General features: G+C 39.4%; 1 protein-coding gene across 2 annotated transcripts in view; it reads left to right on the top strand.

Annotated features, from left to right (window-relative positions):
* The window catches only part of SBNO1 (strawberry notch homolog 1), a 28,875-nt gene that overhangs the window by 2,186 nt on the left and 10,726 nt on the right, over nucleotides 1–15,963 (top strand). For both annotated transcript variants that reach the window (XM_084217440.1, XM_084217441.1), the window contains exons 2-15: nucleotides 4,256–4,389; nucleotides 4,839–4,943; nucleotides 5,790–6,099; nucleotides 7,823–7,923; nucleotides 9,028–9,124; nucleotides 10,209–10,369; nucleotides 11,333–11,466; nucleotides 11,615–11,705; nucleotides 12,646–12,807; nucleotides 13,311–13,446; nucleotides 13,526–13,631; nucleotides 14,819–14,972; nucleotides 15,061–15,243; nucleotides 15,445–15,542. In XM_084217440.1, coding sequence (XP_084073566.1) covers nucleotides 4,258–4,389; nucleotides 4,839–4,943; nucleotides 5,790–6,099; nucleotides 7,823–7,923; nucleotides 9,028–9,124; nucleotides 10,209–10,369; nucleotides 11,333–11,466; nucleotides 11,615–11,705; nucleotides 12,646–12,807; nucleotides 13,311–13,446; nucleotides 13,526–13,631; nucleotides 14,819–14,972; nucleotides 15,061–15,243; nucleotides 15,445–15,542 — 1,970 coding nt within the window. In that variant the 5' untranslated portion in view covers nucleotides 4,256–4,257. The remainder of the gene's footprint in view (nucleotides 1–4,255; nucleotides 4,390–4,838; nucleotides 4,944–5,789; nucleotides 6,100–7,822; nucleotides 7,924–9,027; nucleotides 9,125–10,208; nucleotides 10,370–11,332; nucleotides 11,467–11,614; nucleotides 11,706–12,645; nucleotides 12,808–13,310; nucleotides 13,447–13,525; nucleotides 13,632–14,818; nucleotides 14,973–15,060; nucleotides 15,244–15,444; nucleotides 15,543–15,963) is intronic.

The following is a 15,963-nucleotide window of genomic DNA, read 5'->3' as shown; positions in this document are numbered from 1 at the left end:
AGTTCATTAATTAGGGCTTTGCTCTTTGATTGGATGCTGGCTTGGAGAGGACCAGAAGGGGTTGGGTTGGTTGAATTGGTTTTTTTTTCAACTGTTACCAGGTTGCCTTCTGGAGACAAAAGCTGTGAAATGAGCAGAACCCACGTGGCTATCCAGAGAATCCTGTTGGGTGGGATGGGGCTCTTACACCTCTGCCCTGAGAGGCTGCAGAGGGAGATGTGAAATTTTCAGGTCAATAATAACTCATGGTTTAGACAGGCAGAGAATTTGCAGGGCAAAGCTGTCTTGTCTTTACAACTCCAGTATTTGTGTGGTGTTATAAATGGCTTCCAGTACAGCTCAGGTGACAGGTATTCCCCAAAAAGGCAGTGGGAAAACTTTCCAGTGACAGAGCAGAAGTTGCTGAATGCTGTTTGTGTCCCAGGCAGGCAGTTACACCCAGGTGTGCATCTAGGTGCACCCCAGAGCCCAGGTGGCTGAAGGGCTTGGGAATAGCAGTACCTGCTTGATTGTGATGTTTGGTTTGGACCAACTTATGATACTGTAATTGATTATGGTTTTTAAATAAGCACTTCAGGCATGCAGTGTTACAATGTGTAACTCACAGACCTGAAAAATCAAAAGGCTTTTCATTGTTTGGGATTCTACCATTATGTTTCTCAGGGGAAACAGAGCAGGTTGCTTGACATGTGTTTTAGAATCTTTTTTTTTCCTTTTTTTTTGTTTCTTTGTACTAAAGCTAAAATGGAAGGAGAGAGAGAGCCAGGTTGGCATGGATACATGACATGATATTAAACATGGCATTCTGGTTTTGTATCTTTAAATCAGGAATTATTTACATAATGTGCAGTGATCACAAAACTGCCTCTTTATCAAAGTTTTAAGCTATGCTCTTCATCAGGAGAACACCTTACAGAAATGTTTGGTGTGTTTTGGTAGCCCTTCTTGAAATAGCAGCAGCTGTTTTTTTCTTTATACAAAGAAAGTAATTAAGTTATTACTACTGTTGAAATTTTATAAATACATTTTTTTAGTTTCATTTAATAGGCTGATTCTTGCTCAGTGACATTGGACTACCTCACTAAACATAGAACAATCTTATCTGCAAGATTCTACATGCTCAAAACAGTTCTTTTGAGTGATGAAATCCTCAGGGAACAGCTTGTAATATTCACAACTTTTTAATAAGTATTTTCTTTCGGAGATTTTGAAGATGTGGCAAACAGGTCCTTATATAGTATTGCCAAGGCTGAGCTGCAGAGCTTGATAAAGTCACTTTCACTTGTGTTAGCTGAGGAGCCTCCTACCTTGCAAGATTATGGAGCTGGTTCAGCCTGATAATGTTTTAAGCTTAACCAGCATGTGCTACAGAAAATAAAATGTTATCACAATGCAGCTCCTCCTGTATGTTTTTTCTTCCTCATTTAATTTCCTTGATAAATTAAAATGAGGAGGGTGGGCAGCATTGGTGCTTGGAAGTTGCACAAAGGCTAAAATTGGTGCTAAGTATTCAGTGACTTCTAATGTAAAAAATCTAGAAGTTCAGAATTCCTTTTGTTCCAAACAATGCAGCTTTGTTCCTACTGTACAGAAACAAACTAAGTGAACCTACTCAAACTTTCATTGTCCAAACTGACAGACAAACAATTGCTGTTGTTTTACTGAGCTTTTTGCTGGGTTGTGAGCAACCATGAAATTTTAAGACTTAAAATTTGGGGTGTCAGGAGAGGGGTGCAGCTGGGGGATTTCTTACATGAAAACAGCCTCACTAGAAAGGGATGCTTCTAAACTGGAGATATTTACTCTGAAATTGTAGGAATTGCTTTGCTAGTTTCCATCACCTGTCATTTACTGAAGACTTTGTAATAAGCAACTAAAGCATTACTGCTCTGAATTGTTTTTTTTTTCTGAACTCTGAAACTTTTAAGGTCTCAGCCATCATGTTTTTAAAGGTTAAACATGTTCGGGTCAGTGGCATCGTGGAAATGTTAAACTGGGCTTGAAACTGAATGGGTTGTGACACCATTGTAGGGTGGCTGGGGAAGATGTGTTTTTGTGGTGTTGGTGTGGTTTTTCTTCTAGCTTTGGTTTTGCTTTGAGTCTCAACTTCATAGAAAGGCCTTTCATTCCTATATTGTGAGAGCAGACTAAGAGTTCTCGAGTCTTTCCATTTTCTCTTAGTTCTGTTAAGTGAAAAGCCCCAAACTTCCTCCTTTTTGTGCCTCTATTTAGTCCAGTCCCTTAGCTCTCAACCAAGTTTTAGTCATATCTTCGTTTAGCAGTGGGGTGATCACAGCTCCATACAGACTAAAGAATGACTTATTTAGACATTTTAGTTTATTTGTCCTTTGACCAAAGTTGTTACCCTGTGTGGAAGGGTGCTTGTGCCTCTTTCCCAAATGGATACTGTGAAGTTGTGATTTTTAAGTGGTTTTGGAGCTGTTTTGATGGGGTGACCTGTGTTAATTCCCCTTCTGTAGAGAAATTCATCTTCAGTAGCTGCTCTCAGGTGCTGAACACTAAAAGTACTGATAAGCAAAAATTTCATCTGCAGACTTAAACCTTCTTCCCCTCACGTGTTAGTAAACAGTGCTGCAAGCTTCTAAACTTGGATGTGATGGTCACTGTTAAGATTTTAGTCTGATGAAAATTAAGGATTTATCCTGCCTGATTAATGTATATATAGTCCCCTTTTTTTGAGAGAGGAAGCACAATCTTTCTGGAATGAAAGGTGAAACTAAAAGTCAGGTCTTACCACTTTTGTTGACCCGTTCAGGATTGTGGGAGACAGGCTAGTGGGTGGTGACATCCTTTAATGGGGCTGCCATATCAATTAAGTGTGCTAGATGACTTAATACTTCTTATTTTCTGTACCTCATAGCAACAAACAAGGCCATTCTGCCAATTTATTTACTCACATCAAATACCTTTAAGAAAAAGGAGTCTGGTTCTGACAAGCAAGTGGTGTTTGTTGAGGCTGTGTGTAGTCAGTAGCAGTCCCACCAATTGTTTGTTGCTTTGATATTGTTTGGAGCATCTTTAAGTCTTTGCTATGTTAAAATGTATCTTCCCCTTGTCCCAGTATCTGGGACTTGTGGTGCCACCATCTCACTATGAATCCACAACCAAAAGGTTTCTCCCTGCTATTGCACAGACTAAAACTGGGAAGAGTAAGAACTAAGTGCCTGAGGCTTAGCTTATTACAAGAATTACCTGTTCTGCTAAAAGTGCTGAGGAAGATGTGTCACCAGCCAGCTGGATGTGGCTCAGCTGTGCATGTAGAAGGGATAAGAAAGGGAATGCTGTTCTGGAGTCTTGTGAATGAACATCTAAAATGCCAGCAAATAATTTTGTCCTCTTACCTATTTAGAGTAGGTGTTCGGCTTCATTGGGTTTCAATGTTTTATTCCCAGTGGGTGTTAAGGGGTGTGGAGGGTGAGTGAAATTAAGATCTGCTTGAGGTGTATTTTAGACTGTATAAGCAACAGCTCAAGTTCTGTGAGATAATTTAATTTTTTTCTTAATACTGAGGCAGATGGGTTTCCTTCTTAAGCAAGTGAAATGTGTTATCTCCTCTCTTCATCTTTAAATATGGAGTATTTGGCTTTTTAATAAGTTTTTATGCTGTCTAGAATAGCTTTTTGAAATTAGTTTTGCTTGTCCTACACATAAAGGAGTCTGTGACCTGATGTTAGTGTCCTATTTAATAAGCAGTTACATACTATAATAGTGGCACATTTGTTCTCTCCACTATGCAAAACAAAATTTCTCCAGTGAATGAATGTAACCTAATGTAAGGGCAAGCAAGAAATTAAAGCTTTCCTTATAAGCTCTTTATCACTAACTTGTTACAAGATAAAGTAAATGAGTTTTAATTGTGCTTCCCTCGTGCAGTTGCTTCACTGACAAAGATGGATCATTAGCATAACATGGTCTCACCATTTCTGCTCTTGATGTTTCTTGTAATGCTTGAAAATTTAGTGCCTCAAAGACTAGGAAAGGTCTCTTAAGTTTATGGGTATGATAGCATTTTGTGTAGAAAACTATTTTATTCTTCCTGCTTTTAAATGTGGTGAATATGTTGAAAAGCCTACAAATAAACTAAAGAACCAGAGCACATCTAGAAAGTGACTGTGTGTACAAGAGAGTGCACTGTGAATGCCCTTAAATGCAGGAAATGGAGTTGTGTGTGGGCAAAAAATAAATCAGAATTAAATGTACTTGTATTTACAGTTTCTTTTTTTTTTTTCTTCAGAGATGGTGGAGCCAGGACAAGATCTGTTGCTTGCTGCTTTGAGTGAGAGTGGAATCAGTCCAAATGATCTCTTTGATATTGACTCTCCAGATGTGGTTCTTGCAAATCCAGCACCAACTCCAGCTGTTCAGCAGGTTAAAACAAGACCATAGGGATTTGTTACAGCTTGGGTTTGCTGTGATGAAGGGGTTAAAGGGGATGATGTGCATGGCAAGTGGTTGAAGCATGTGGACTTTTCTTAAGTTTCTTGCTTCATAGTACTGAGATTGGAAAATGGCTTGTGAATTAATTTTAAACTTCTGTACAAAAAAGCAATGTCAAACACTTGAGGTCAGTACAGACAGAAATGTGTTTAATTCAGGACATGACATGGGGACATAATGTCAGGTATCCATGGAGAGCTCTCATGTCGTTGGGGTCTAGCTGCTGTGCAATAAAATGCATTAAAAGTGTAATGAAATACCATGTTTAAGCTCCATGATGGCCTTCACTCTGCCAGAGTGTAGCCACTTCAGGCACAGACTGGGAACAAAAACCTGAAGGTTTTATTCCTGCTGCCTTGTTTGCTTCCTTCCCTCTGCAGTCGGTACCGCTCAGCGCGCTGGAGCTGGGCCTGGAGACTGAGGCTGCAGCTGCTGTGAAACAAGAACCAGAGACTGTCTCCACTCCAGCCTTATTAAATGTTCGGGTAAGAACTGAGCTGCTGCTCCAGGGTTTGGATGGGGAGGGGGCTTAACTTGGGCTGGGCACCAGGTGCTCACAAAGCTGCTTTGTCACTCCTCCACCTCAGTTGCACAAAGGCTAAAAAGCCATGGTGAAAGGCTCATGGGTTGAGATAAGGACAGAGAGATCAGCAATTTGTCATGGGCAAACCAGACTCAACTCAAGGAAATTAATTCATAGCCAGTTAACAATGGAGGAGGAAAATGAGAAGAACAAATCTAAAAATACCTTCTCCCCACTCCTTCCTTTGTCCTGGGCTCAACTTTACTCCTGGCATCCATGGTCCTCCAAGGGCTGCAGGGGAGTCCCTGCTCCAGCACCTGGAGTACCTCCTCCCCTTCTTTCAGAGACCTTGGTGTCTGCAGGGTTTTCTCACATACTCTGTCCTCCATCCAAGCTGCTGATGGTATAACAGTTTTTGGCTGTTTTAAACAAATACCATCTCACAGGCACTGCCAGTGACACTGACTGGCCAAGCCTTGGCCAGCAGTGGGTTGGACTGGCTTTATCGGAGATGTGGAAGACTGTAGTGGTCATATCTTGACCTGAGTGATGAATTTTATTTTTCTTTACCATAATATCTAAAAAAAAACCTTCTGAAAGATGTACAATGTATTGAGAGATACTTTTTGCTCAGACTATTGCAGCTCAAGATAATTTCTCTGGTACCTTCAGCATCTTATTTGAAGACATTTCTTAATGCAAGTGTCTTCTAAAAACTGGTGTATCCTGTGTGCTCAATGACGTCTAATAAAGCTTGCTCTTTCTTTTTGACTGTTTTCTGAAAATTTCCCTGCTTCTTTGTTGCCAGCAACCACCATCCACCACAACCTTTGTGCTGAATCAAATAAATCAGCTTCCAACTCTGGGGACGACAATAGTGGTGACAAAAACGACGCCTGTCACGACCTCGAGGCAGACGATCACTGTAGCAAAGATCATCCAGACCAGCACAACCACTCGGCCCTCGGTGGCAGCACCAGCAGTTCGCAATGCCTTGACCACTGCACCTTCCAAGGACCAGATTCAGCTGAAAGATCTGCTCAAGAACAATAGTCTTAATGAACTCATGAAATTGAAGCCACCTCCTAATATTGCCCAACCAGTAGCAACAGCAGCAAGTGAGTTTGCTTTCTTTGTAATTGCAGTATTTATTTAAATAGTGAAATAACAAAGATCTTGGCATGTTTTGGATTTTCATTGATTAGTACAATATCCTGGTAAAATGAAGTTGTTCAGGAAACCTGGTAAATTTCATTCTAACTGCAGTAGTGTTAGAATTCAGGGTGAAGAAGTATGAAATAAGAGTTAAAAAATTAAACTCTTGATTTATGGCATGGGACAAGGAAAATGGCGGATTGCAGCTGGAAAATTGGAAAAAGTATTCTGTGAACATTACTGAAGTCTGTTAGCTATGTTAACTGGAGTCTCCCCCAATTCCTGTTCTGGTGTATAGTTGGAATTGCAACAAACTAATACTATACTAATATTTTCTACTTAGCATCTTCCAAACTAGATTTGCAGTGCATAAGGTGTCTGTGTGAATTGTCTCCTGCAAAAGGAAAATCTGTCCCTTTGTTTCATTGAAGGCATCAATCTGTTGTTTAAGAAATTAAGTCCTGAAAACTTGCTGTTTATTTTCATGTTACTTCTGAAATGCTGCAGTAAGTTAAATGCCACAAGTCCTTTGTTATCGCACTCCAAATCTTCAGTTTGTGATTTCTTCCATAATACTTCCTTGTATGTTATTTCTAACATGTGGTCAACTTGTATAAGGAAAAAGCTGCGTGTGTGTGTGTGTGTGTAACTAACTCTTTCAAGTTGTTCTGATTTTTAGCATGTTAAGATTAGACTAGTTCAGTTGGAAAATATCTTCAGTGCTGCCTTTTTTTTTTTTCTGAAAGATGCACAGGCATTTTCTGGATTTCTGTTATTTTCATTGTCTCTGAAACGAGCTTTGCTGATTTTATAGGTGTGGTTGGCATAACCTATTTTTCTTTATGCAGAGAGAGTGCAGTGCAGGAGCTGTCAGAATGAAACAAAAAGAAGAATGTCCCTCCTTGTGTCATTGCTTTCTCTTAGGGAGTGGTTGCCAAAACCCAAGTTGGGGCACGTTGTAAAGGAAGTGAGGAAGAGGAGGGGAGAAAGCAGAAGGGGACAAGTCAGTCCTGTTAAACCAAGTGAAAACTCAGAGAAGCACAGAATGGGTGACACCAGCACACAGTAACTGTTAGAGTGGCACAGCTGCAGGAAACAGTGCAGTCTGTAGCTTCTGTGTAAACTGAAAAGGAGACCTGCGACTTCTAGAACTGCATTCCTAATCTTATTTGTGTTCCCATGTCTCTGGATTTTTCCTTGTGTTTATTTAAAAAAATGACAAATACTTGTAGAAAAGAGAAGCTCTTGAAAGGAAAATGGTATTTTCATATAATTCAGGCAGCAGGAGATCTAGATGGGAAAATATTAAGAAGTTAAATTATGCAGTGCCTTTGAGGAAAACATTTATTTGTGCAAGTACCCTAATTGTTTTTAGGGGCAATTATGCTAAGTTTATTACATGCATTGATCTGATGGAAGCTTGACAGCTGCTTTCAATATTTTGCATCCATCCTTATGCAAATTATTTTAGTTGTGTATTGAGCCCTATTCCTAGTTCCTTGCAGGAAGGAATGCAGGAAGGTTAATATATGGTCTTCTTAAAGGATCCTGTTACACACTTGTTCTTGAAGCATCATTGTGCTCCTGGATACTTTAAACTTCTCTTTCAGCTCATTAATAGAGCAGCATGTTAATCTGAGTTGATGTTTGGAGGGAATTCTGTAAAGCACAGCTTTTCTTTTGCAGCTGACCTAAGCAATGGTGCAGTGAAGAAGGAGGCTTCCACAAAAGAGGTAGCAAGAATATGGATAAATGACATTAAAATGAGAAGTTTTTCACCAACTGTGGTAAGTGGCACAAATGATTCATTTGCCAAACCAATGTGTTGCTGGCCATAAACAGTTGTGGCCAGTTCCAGGAGTTACTCATACTTGCCTTCTGTGTGGTGGAACTGTCAAGTGCATCTGTTTGTTCAAAAGGTCAGTTGCTCCACCAGATGAAACTTGGTTAGATGAGTGAAGTTAACAGCTGTGCTGAGCTTAGATGGTAAATGACAATTTCAAGAAATTACTGTCCTTAGCAGAAGCTGGTGTGGGCCAAGAAGGGTGTGGCTCTGATTAAAGGTGATAAACATAGCATTTCCTCTGGGTTAAAACATTTTCTTTTAAAATCGCTAGCAGCGAGGAAACTGAAAGACTTCCCCCTAGCATGGCTGTGCTTCTGGGCAGTTAAATTGAAGATGTAAATTGAATATCATTCAATTTTCTAAATGTAATAAAATTACATTCTGATGCTGTAAACATTTGACTTTTGGCATCTTCACTGATAGCTAGACTCAGGCTGAACTGTGCTCCTCAGTGACTGCCATACAGAAAGGGTTTTCCAGATCACTTCTTTTGTATTAAACATTAGTAGTTGTGGAAGATGTTTGATTTTTCATCTGTTGAGTGCTTTACAAATATTTCTATATTTACATTGGTCAGGGTCACAGTAAATGGGTAACTGTCAGGTTTCAGAGAATACTGGACAGAACTGACTATTTAACTATGAAGTTGTGAAATGGTGTCGTGAATGTGGAACTGCAGGAGACTCCAGGGGGGTACTTGAACATTAGGGTTGTCGTGTTTTCAAGGCCATTTCCTTTAAGTCATAGTCTGGTTTTAATATGCAGTAAGAAGAATTTCTTTTTAATTCTGCTTATGAGAGTTTGGAGTGCTTGATCTCCTTGCAAAGAAGAGGAAGTTCCCTGACTTAGTGTCTTTAGAGGGTTGTTCAGAGTATAAGACATCTACATTTGTGTGTAGCTTCCCAGAGATTCACTGGTTTGTTCCCTACATGTGTTAAAACATTGAAGTGCAAGTTTGTCCTCATTTCCTTTCTCATGTTAATTTCCAGGAGATGGAATATTAACAACGTGCTCTTTGACTAACACAAATATTTCTCAATTCTAGAAAGTGCCAGCAGTAAAAGAAGAGGAGGAACCCGAGGAAGAAGATGAAGAAGAAATGGGCCATGCAGAGACCTATGCTGAATATATGCCAATAAAATGTATGACCTGATCTTCAGTTCCATCAAAAGGATGAATGTTTTGAGAGTTCATTTATTTGCTCTTGTGTAATTGCTAGCACAGAAAATAGATACTGTCTGAAGTTAACAGGACCTGAATGCATTGTGGGTTTTCCTAGAAAGTTTATCTTCTGTAATGCTTAGATTTGGAAGATAAGTGGATTTTTAAAGAGGAGTTCTTCAGTATCATTGAGCAGTATTTGTTTTACAGATATGACTGATGAACTAAAATCAGGCCTGTTTTTTTACCTCTGTTAAGATGCCTTGTGCCTCAGCACAGGAAATTTTCTTAAGGGATTCAGTGCTCACTGCTACACTTAGGAATCTAGTTTGAGTCTTTTGGTGTGAAATCACCCTAAGTGCATTCTTCCTGCATTGTTCCTGGCTGACTACTTAGAACTGGCTCTTGCTTGGTTTTGAGTGAATCTTTTACTGCTGTTAATTGCCATCTCCTCTTTTTTCTCTTTTCTTTGTTGTACCCATTGACAACAAGCTGTTATCTTGTTTGCTAAATTCAGTGACCTGCTGTAAAAGCAAGGCCTTTTGCAGAGAGTTTGTAGCTAAATGGTTAATTTTCATTGTTACCGATGAGATCTGTCAGCAATTAAACCATGTCTGTTCTAAATCTTTTCTCCTCTCATTCTGCTTAAAAATGGCACTATATAAATAGTGAGAAGAATGTTGCTTTTGTGATTCTGGCATCCTGAGGCTGCTTCTGGCCTTTTGGGAAAACAGGGTTCAGACTGGTTTTTCTCAAAGAAGTCAAGTACACAAATACTTTAATTTTCTGTAAAGTGAATTTTATCTAATCACATAAAAATTGTGAGAAGGTGGTGAGAAGAGAAAGTTATGATTGCAGTTATAAATTCAGATTAATGTCTTCCTTCATATGCAGTGCAGTTTAACACTTGACAGATTGTTGCAATGAAACATACTCATTGTTGAGTTCAGCCTTTGCAATCACAATTGCAAGTTGTTTGGGTAAATATATTAACTTGTGCTGCAGCAACAGAACTCTGTATTTTCTTTTCATCTTCTGCCTTTCTTCCCCTTCTTTCTCCACCAGTAAAAATTGGTCTACGTCATCCTGACCCAGTAGTGGAAACCAGCTCCTTATCCAGTGTGACTCCTCCTGATGTGTGGTACCAGACATCAATATCAGAGGAAACAATTGACAGTGGCTGGTTGTCAGCTTTGCAGCTGGAAGCAATCACTTATGCAGCCCAGGTATGCCAGACATCAGCACAGCTTAAAAGCTAACAGAGAATTTAAGAAGAAAAACTAAAATCTGACAAGTGCAGCTATGTCAGTTTTACAAGGAGATAAAATAATAAGAGCTTAAAGGTTTGAGTTGCATTAGAAGATGGCAGGTGAGCTTCAACTCAGATAAATGTGAGGTATTACACCCAGGAAAATTTCCTCTAAACCACTTCCATGATGGTGATCTTTTAACTGTCTTAGAACATGTTAGTCATTTTTATTTCTCTGAAGTCATTTAATGGCTGCAGCAGCAGGCTGAGAAAGCTAGCCCTCTTTGACATCCTTGGGAAGGAATAGAGAACAGCACTGGGTGTTATTTTGCTGCTGGGTTAAACTTGAGTGTGCCCAGCCCAGATGTGTGTGCAGTGCTCTGTGTGCTGGGTTGGGAGGCAGTGGAGTTAGAGGACAACTGAAATGGTCACAGGAGGGAAAAGTTACCTCATGGAAAGAGACTGACACAGCTGGGACACGTGGGGCTGGAGGGGAGAGAAAGGATTGGGAATGAAATCAGGGTTAAGATCATCAAGAAGTGAGTGATATCACACAAAAGCAAAGCAGAACTTGGTGACACTGACAGGAGATTGGCTTAAAATGGGTAGATTCAGAATACTGCATTCCACAGGCTGTGGATGTCTGGGTCTTGCTGCTACAAAAGGCTGTACAGGAGCCTGTCAGTGGGTTAGGAAAAGGCACAAAATATTGGACAGATGTTTAGAGCAGAGATGAGGGAAGAAAGGGGAGAATGGATGACACAATGCAGTTAGGGGTGCTGTGCTCTCCCTAAATAAAATTCCCTCTTCCTGCTTCCAGGAGTTTGCTTGGACCACTGGTCTCCTCCAATAGGATGTTTCTTATGTTTGCTCTTTTCTGACAATCCCCTGTGATGTGTTCTGGAGAATGGGTACAAGTTTTTTGTTCTTTCTCCTACAGCAACATGAAACATTCCTGCCCAATGGAGACAGAGCTGGATTCTTGATAGGTGATGGTGCTGGTGTAGGAAAAGGAAGGACCATAGCTGGAATAATCTATGAAAATTACTTGTTAGGCAGAAAAAGAGCAGTCTGGTAAGTGTGTCAGGATTTGTTAGAGCAGACACTCCAGTGACTCTATGACTTAAATTCAGGGTCATCTGTCTTCTGACAAATGTTCTAGCAACTGGCTGCCTTTTGACCTGCTGTAACTTACAGAATGTGCTTTGTCTCATGTCCTCAGGTTTAGCGTGTCAAATGATCTGAAATACGATGCTGAGAGAGATTTGAGAGATATTGGAGCAAAAAACATTTTGGTGCATTCATTAAACAAGGTGTGGAAACTTTTTACTATGTACAGTTGAGGCAAACCTTTAGGTACGCTTGTGTGACGAGTTGTGCATGTTGACTGTTTTAAGAGCAAGAATGTACTAATTTCAATAAATTTGCTGTCTGGGTCTTGTTTGACAGGCCTAAATCTTACAAAGAACCACACAGAGCTTTAAGTTAATCATGTAAATAGGCCCCTTGTAGGATTAAGTCTTAGCATGTGTGCTTTTTTTAAAAAAAACTACACTTCAAGCCACTACTGATGCTACTAGTAGAATATTTTCTAGAAGTTGAAATATTCTTTACATCTTTAAAGCTTTGTAGCATTTGAATTTTTTACTTTCTATCTCTCCGTGCACATTTATATATAATACTTTTTGTGTGTAATACTTGAATAATGGACCTGCTCAGTGATTTATTAAAGCAGCAATGGTGTGTGCAGTTATTTTTGGAGACACTGCCTCTGCTCTGGAGTAGCTGCTTGAATTGTAAAGTGTGATTACTGGTCGAATTCACTGAACTTCAAAGTTTGGTTTAAGTTGGTATTTTTGCTTTGTGAATTCTTAATTTCCAAAATAAGGCTTTAGAAATCCTCATTTATGGTAGCAGTTGTAAATACACTTGAGCTATTGGCTCTTAGAGGGATACATTGAAATTAAAATCTCAATTGTATTTAAACTATGGAAACCATGTAGCCAAAGAATGTGGCTGCTAAGCTTTTGAAACCTCATATTTAGTCTTCCTTAAGGCTGTGTTTAAGTAAGGCCCTGTGTAACCCCTTAACCACACTGCCATCAGCTGTGCCCTGATCATGGTGTGGGGTTATGGGTGGCTCCAAGTGTTCACACCATTCAGCTTGAGACCATCAGCATCCCTTAATCATCTGGTAGGGGGGATTGAAGAGGGGTCTCTCTTGATTAATTTCTCTAATTTCTTTTATTGCAGTTCAAGTATGGGAAGATTTCTTCCAAGCATAATGGAAGTGTGAAGAAAGGTGTCATCTTTGCTACCTATTCTTCTCTTATTGGGGAAAGTCAGTCTGGTGGTAAATACAAAACCAGATTAAAGCAGCTTCTTCACTGGTGTGGTGAAGACTTCGATGGAGTTGTATCCTTTTTCTGGAATTCATTTGATTATAATGAAATTGCTATTTAAACTTATATCTTAAAAGATTTTTGGGTATTCTTTATTTGTAATGGCCATCAGTTGTGTGCATGCTCTGATATTACGCGTGCAGTTTTACAAACTTTGTGCCAAACATGTTACCATCAACTTGTTGCCACACACTCTGGTACAAGAGTGAAGTTTGTTTTTTTTCTATATCAAACCTGTAAAATTAAACAATTGTCCTTAAGAACCATAATTTTACATGGACGTTTTTATGGCTTTATTTAAATATATATTTGTAGTATCACCAGCATTTTCAAGAACTCCAGTGTGGCAATTTACTATCTAAATATTTTTCCAAGGTTTTTAGTTAAAATGACCAGTGTCTGGAGTTTACAATTTCCACCTGCCCGCTATTGTAAGTAGTAGATTTTCTTGCCTTCTGTTCCAGCTGCTCATTCTGTACATTAGTGGGACAAAGCTTTTCCTTAATTATGGTTCAGATTGTATTTGATGAGTGTCATAAAGCAAAGAATCTGTGTCCTGTTGGTTCATCAAAACCCACAAAGACAGGTCTGGCTGTACTGGAACTTCAAAATAAACTTCCAAAAGCCAGGGTTGTTTATGCCAGTGCCACAGGTATGTACTGCTGGGTTTGTATTAAATGTTTCTGGATGGTTTTGCTGGCACTGGTACAGATTTGTGTTTCTGTTTTTAGGTGCATCTGAGCCAAGAAACATGGCATATATGAACCGTCTTGGAATATGGGGTGAAGGAACTCCATTTAGAGAATTCAGTGATTTTATTCAGGCTGTTGAAAGAAGGTAAAGTTTCAAAGACCTACAGCAGAATGCACAGGGTTGTGGCTGACTGTACTCCCAGTTCCTTGCCTTCATTCTGTAGTCCTTTACAAGCATGTCCTGTCACACTAAGAACTCTGGCTTCTAAATCTAGCAGAAATGTTATTTATCGTAAGTGGTGAAAAAATGAGATATTTCCTTTGTTCACAGAAAATTTTGAGAGCTTTAAAAGCTTTCTGGGAAAAGAGGCCTCTCGAAAATGTGGGTGTTAGGAAAGCAAAATACTTTGCTGCTCCCCATGAAAACACCGTGTATTGTAGTGAGTATGCTCAGTGTAGTTAATGGCTCCCTATTTGTAGAAGGCCTCTAATGTTTATGCATTCATCTTAGGCAATTTAACAGGAGGAAATCTTGTGCTTATTGGCATAAGAACCCAGTTCAGGGAAATTCTTTGTGCTGTAACCAGGTACTCGGTGTTTCAGAACATACTAATAATGCTGAATGCGAGAGGTCAGTAAAAAAGGCCGCTGCCGCATTCTCTGGTGGGTGAGCATCTTGCTTTGCCTACTCAAAAAGAATTTTGAACACTTCAGAATGCCACAATAGGGTTTAGGATACATCTTGTTTACCATCTACATGATGTGTGGTTTTTCTGGACTCTGCAAGTGTAGTTTCTCTTCATTACTGGGTGCATATCAAATAAGAAATAATGAAGTTAGAGCTCCAAGCCTGTGAGTAGCAGTCAGCTGTTTTACAGGTGACTTCTGTGCTCTCAAGGTGTTGCTGTTGAAGAGAACTGAAGTTACTTACTAATTAAATAATTTTCATATCAGCATAAGTCTGAATAAATTTAAGTGGTTTGTATTATTTCAAATCATTAGCAGTTTATAAAATTAGAATGCAAGAATTTGCTGATATTTGGACCAAATTTGTAATCCAGTTCAAATTTATAAATTACTGTCTCCTAATCCATTCTAGGTCATTTGGGAAAAAAGTAACTGAGTTTTACCGCTTGAGATACAATTTACATTTACAAAGCAGGGGTAAAATTTTATGTAAAGACTAAATTTCAAATTATTTTGAAAACATTCCTTCCCATTTATAAGCTGTTTTTTTTTCTAAAGTACTTGGGGTTGTGTTTTGAGGCCTTTTTTAACAAATCCTTGCTCTTGAAAATTCTAACGTGGACTTAAATTGTTTCTTTATTTTAGAGGTGTTGGTGCCATGGAAATAGTTGCTATGGATATGAAGCTGAGAGGAATGTACATAGCCAGACAGTTGAGTTTTTCAGGTGTAACTTTCAAAATCGACGAAGTTCTGCTCTCACAGGAATATGTTAAAATGTACAATAAATCTGTGAAACTGGTAAGAACCCTGTTTTAAATTTGCTTTCTCTGTTGAGTTCTGAGAGGTTGGAGTTGGTGGAAATTTGAACGCTCCTTTTCTTGTTTAGTGGGTCAGTGCTCGAGAGAGGTTTCAGCAGGCGGCCGATCTCATCGACGCAGAGCAGCGCATGAAGAAGTCCATGTGGGGTCAGTTCTGGTCAGCTCACCAGAGATTTTTCAAGTACCTTTGCATAGCCTCAAAGGTGAAGAGAGTGGTGCAGCTGGCTCGGGAAGAAATCAAGAATGGCAAAGTAAGTTGTTCAAGACTGATTCTTAAACATTTGTCTTAAATGTAAAGCTATTAGATTAAATTTATGTATATAATACAAATAGTTTCAGCCATAGTAAGAGCATGCTTTTGTGCTTCATGGTATCTAATGAGCAGAAATTCAGGCAAAATAAACTTACAGCTCAGTCATAGTGACAGTGTCTGGTATTCGTTTGTCCTTCAGTGTGTTGTCATTGGCCTGCAGTCAACAGGAGAAGCAAGAACGTTGGAAGCTTTGGAGGAAGGTGGTGGGGAATTGAATGACTTTGTTTCTACAGCAAAGTAAGACTGAATTTTAAAACTGTTCTTTACAAAACTAACCTTCATCCAGCATAGTGTGTGTGTGTAATCATTTGTCCTTCTGTGTGTCAAATGTGCATGAGTGCACAGAAGGTTGGGAATCCTTTAGTAGTTATGTTCTTTACTGAAGCTGCCTATACCTAAAATCTGGCAGCACTGCTCAGGTGAGGCAGTGATTGTCTCCTGGTTCTCCTGGCATTCCAGACTGATGTTCAGGTGTGAACAGCTCGTACTGTTCTCAGACTGGGAGGATGGGGTGATCTGCCAAGTGTGTGCTGCATTTTTACCAGAGCAAGTTAAAGACCGTGACTTCCCTCTTTGATCAGAGGGAGGACCAGAGCCAATCCCAAGGCTGCCTTGCTGAAAATCTTAATTTATTAATTTAATCTTTTACTTAAATTGA

This window comes from Fringilla coelebs (assembly GCF_963513975.1).
Source record: "Fringilla coelebs genome assembly, chromosome: 17".
Taxonomy (NCBI): domain Eukaryota; kingdom Metazoa; phylum Chordata; class Aves; order Passeriformes; family Fringillidae; genus Fringilla; species Fringilla coelebs.
This window is presented reverse-complemented; position numbering and strand designations above follow the sequence as displayed.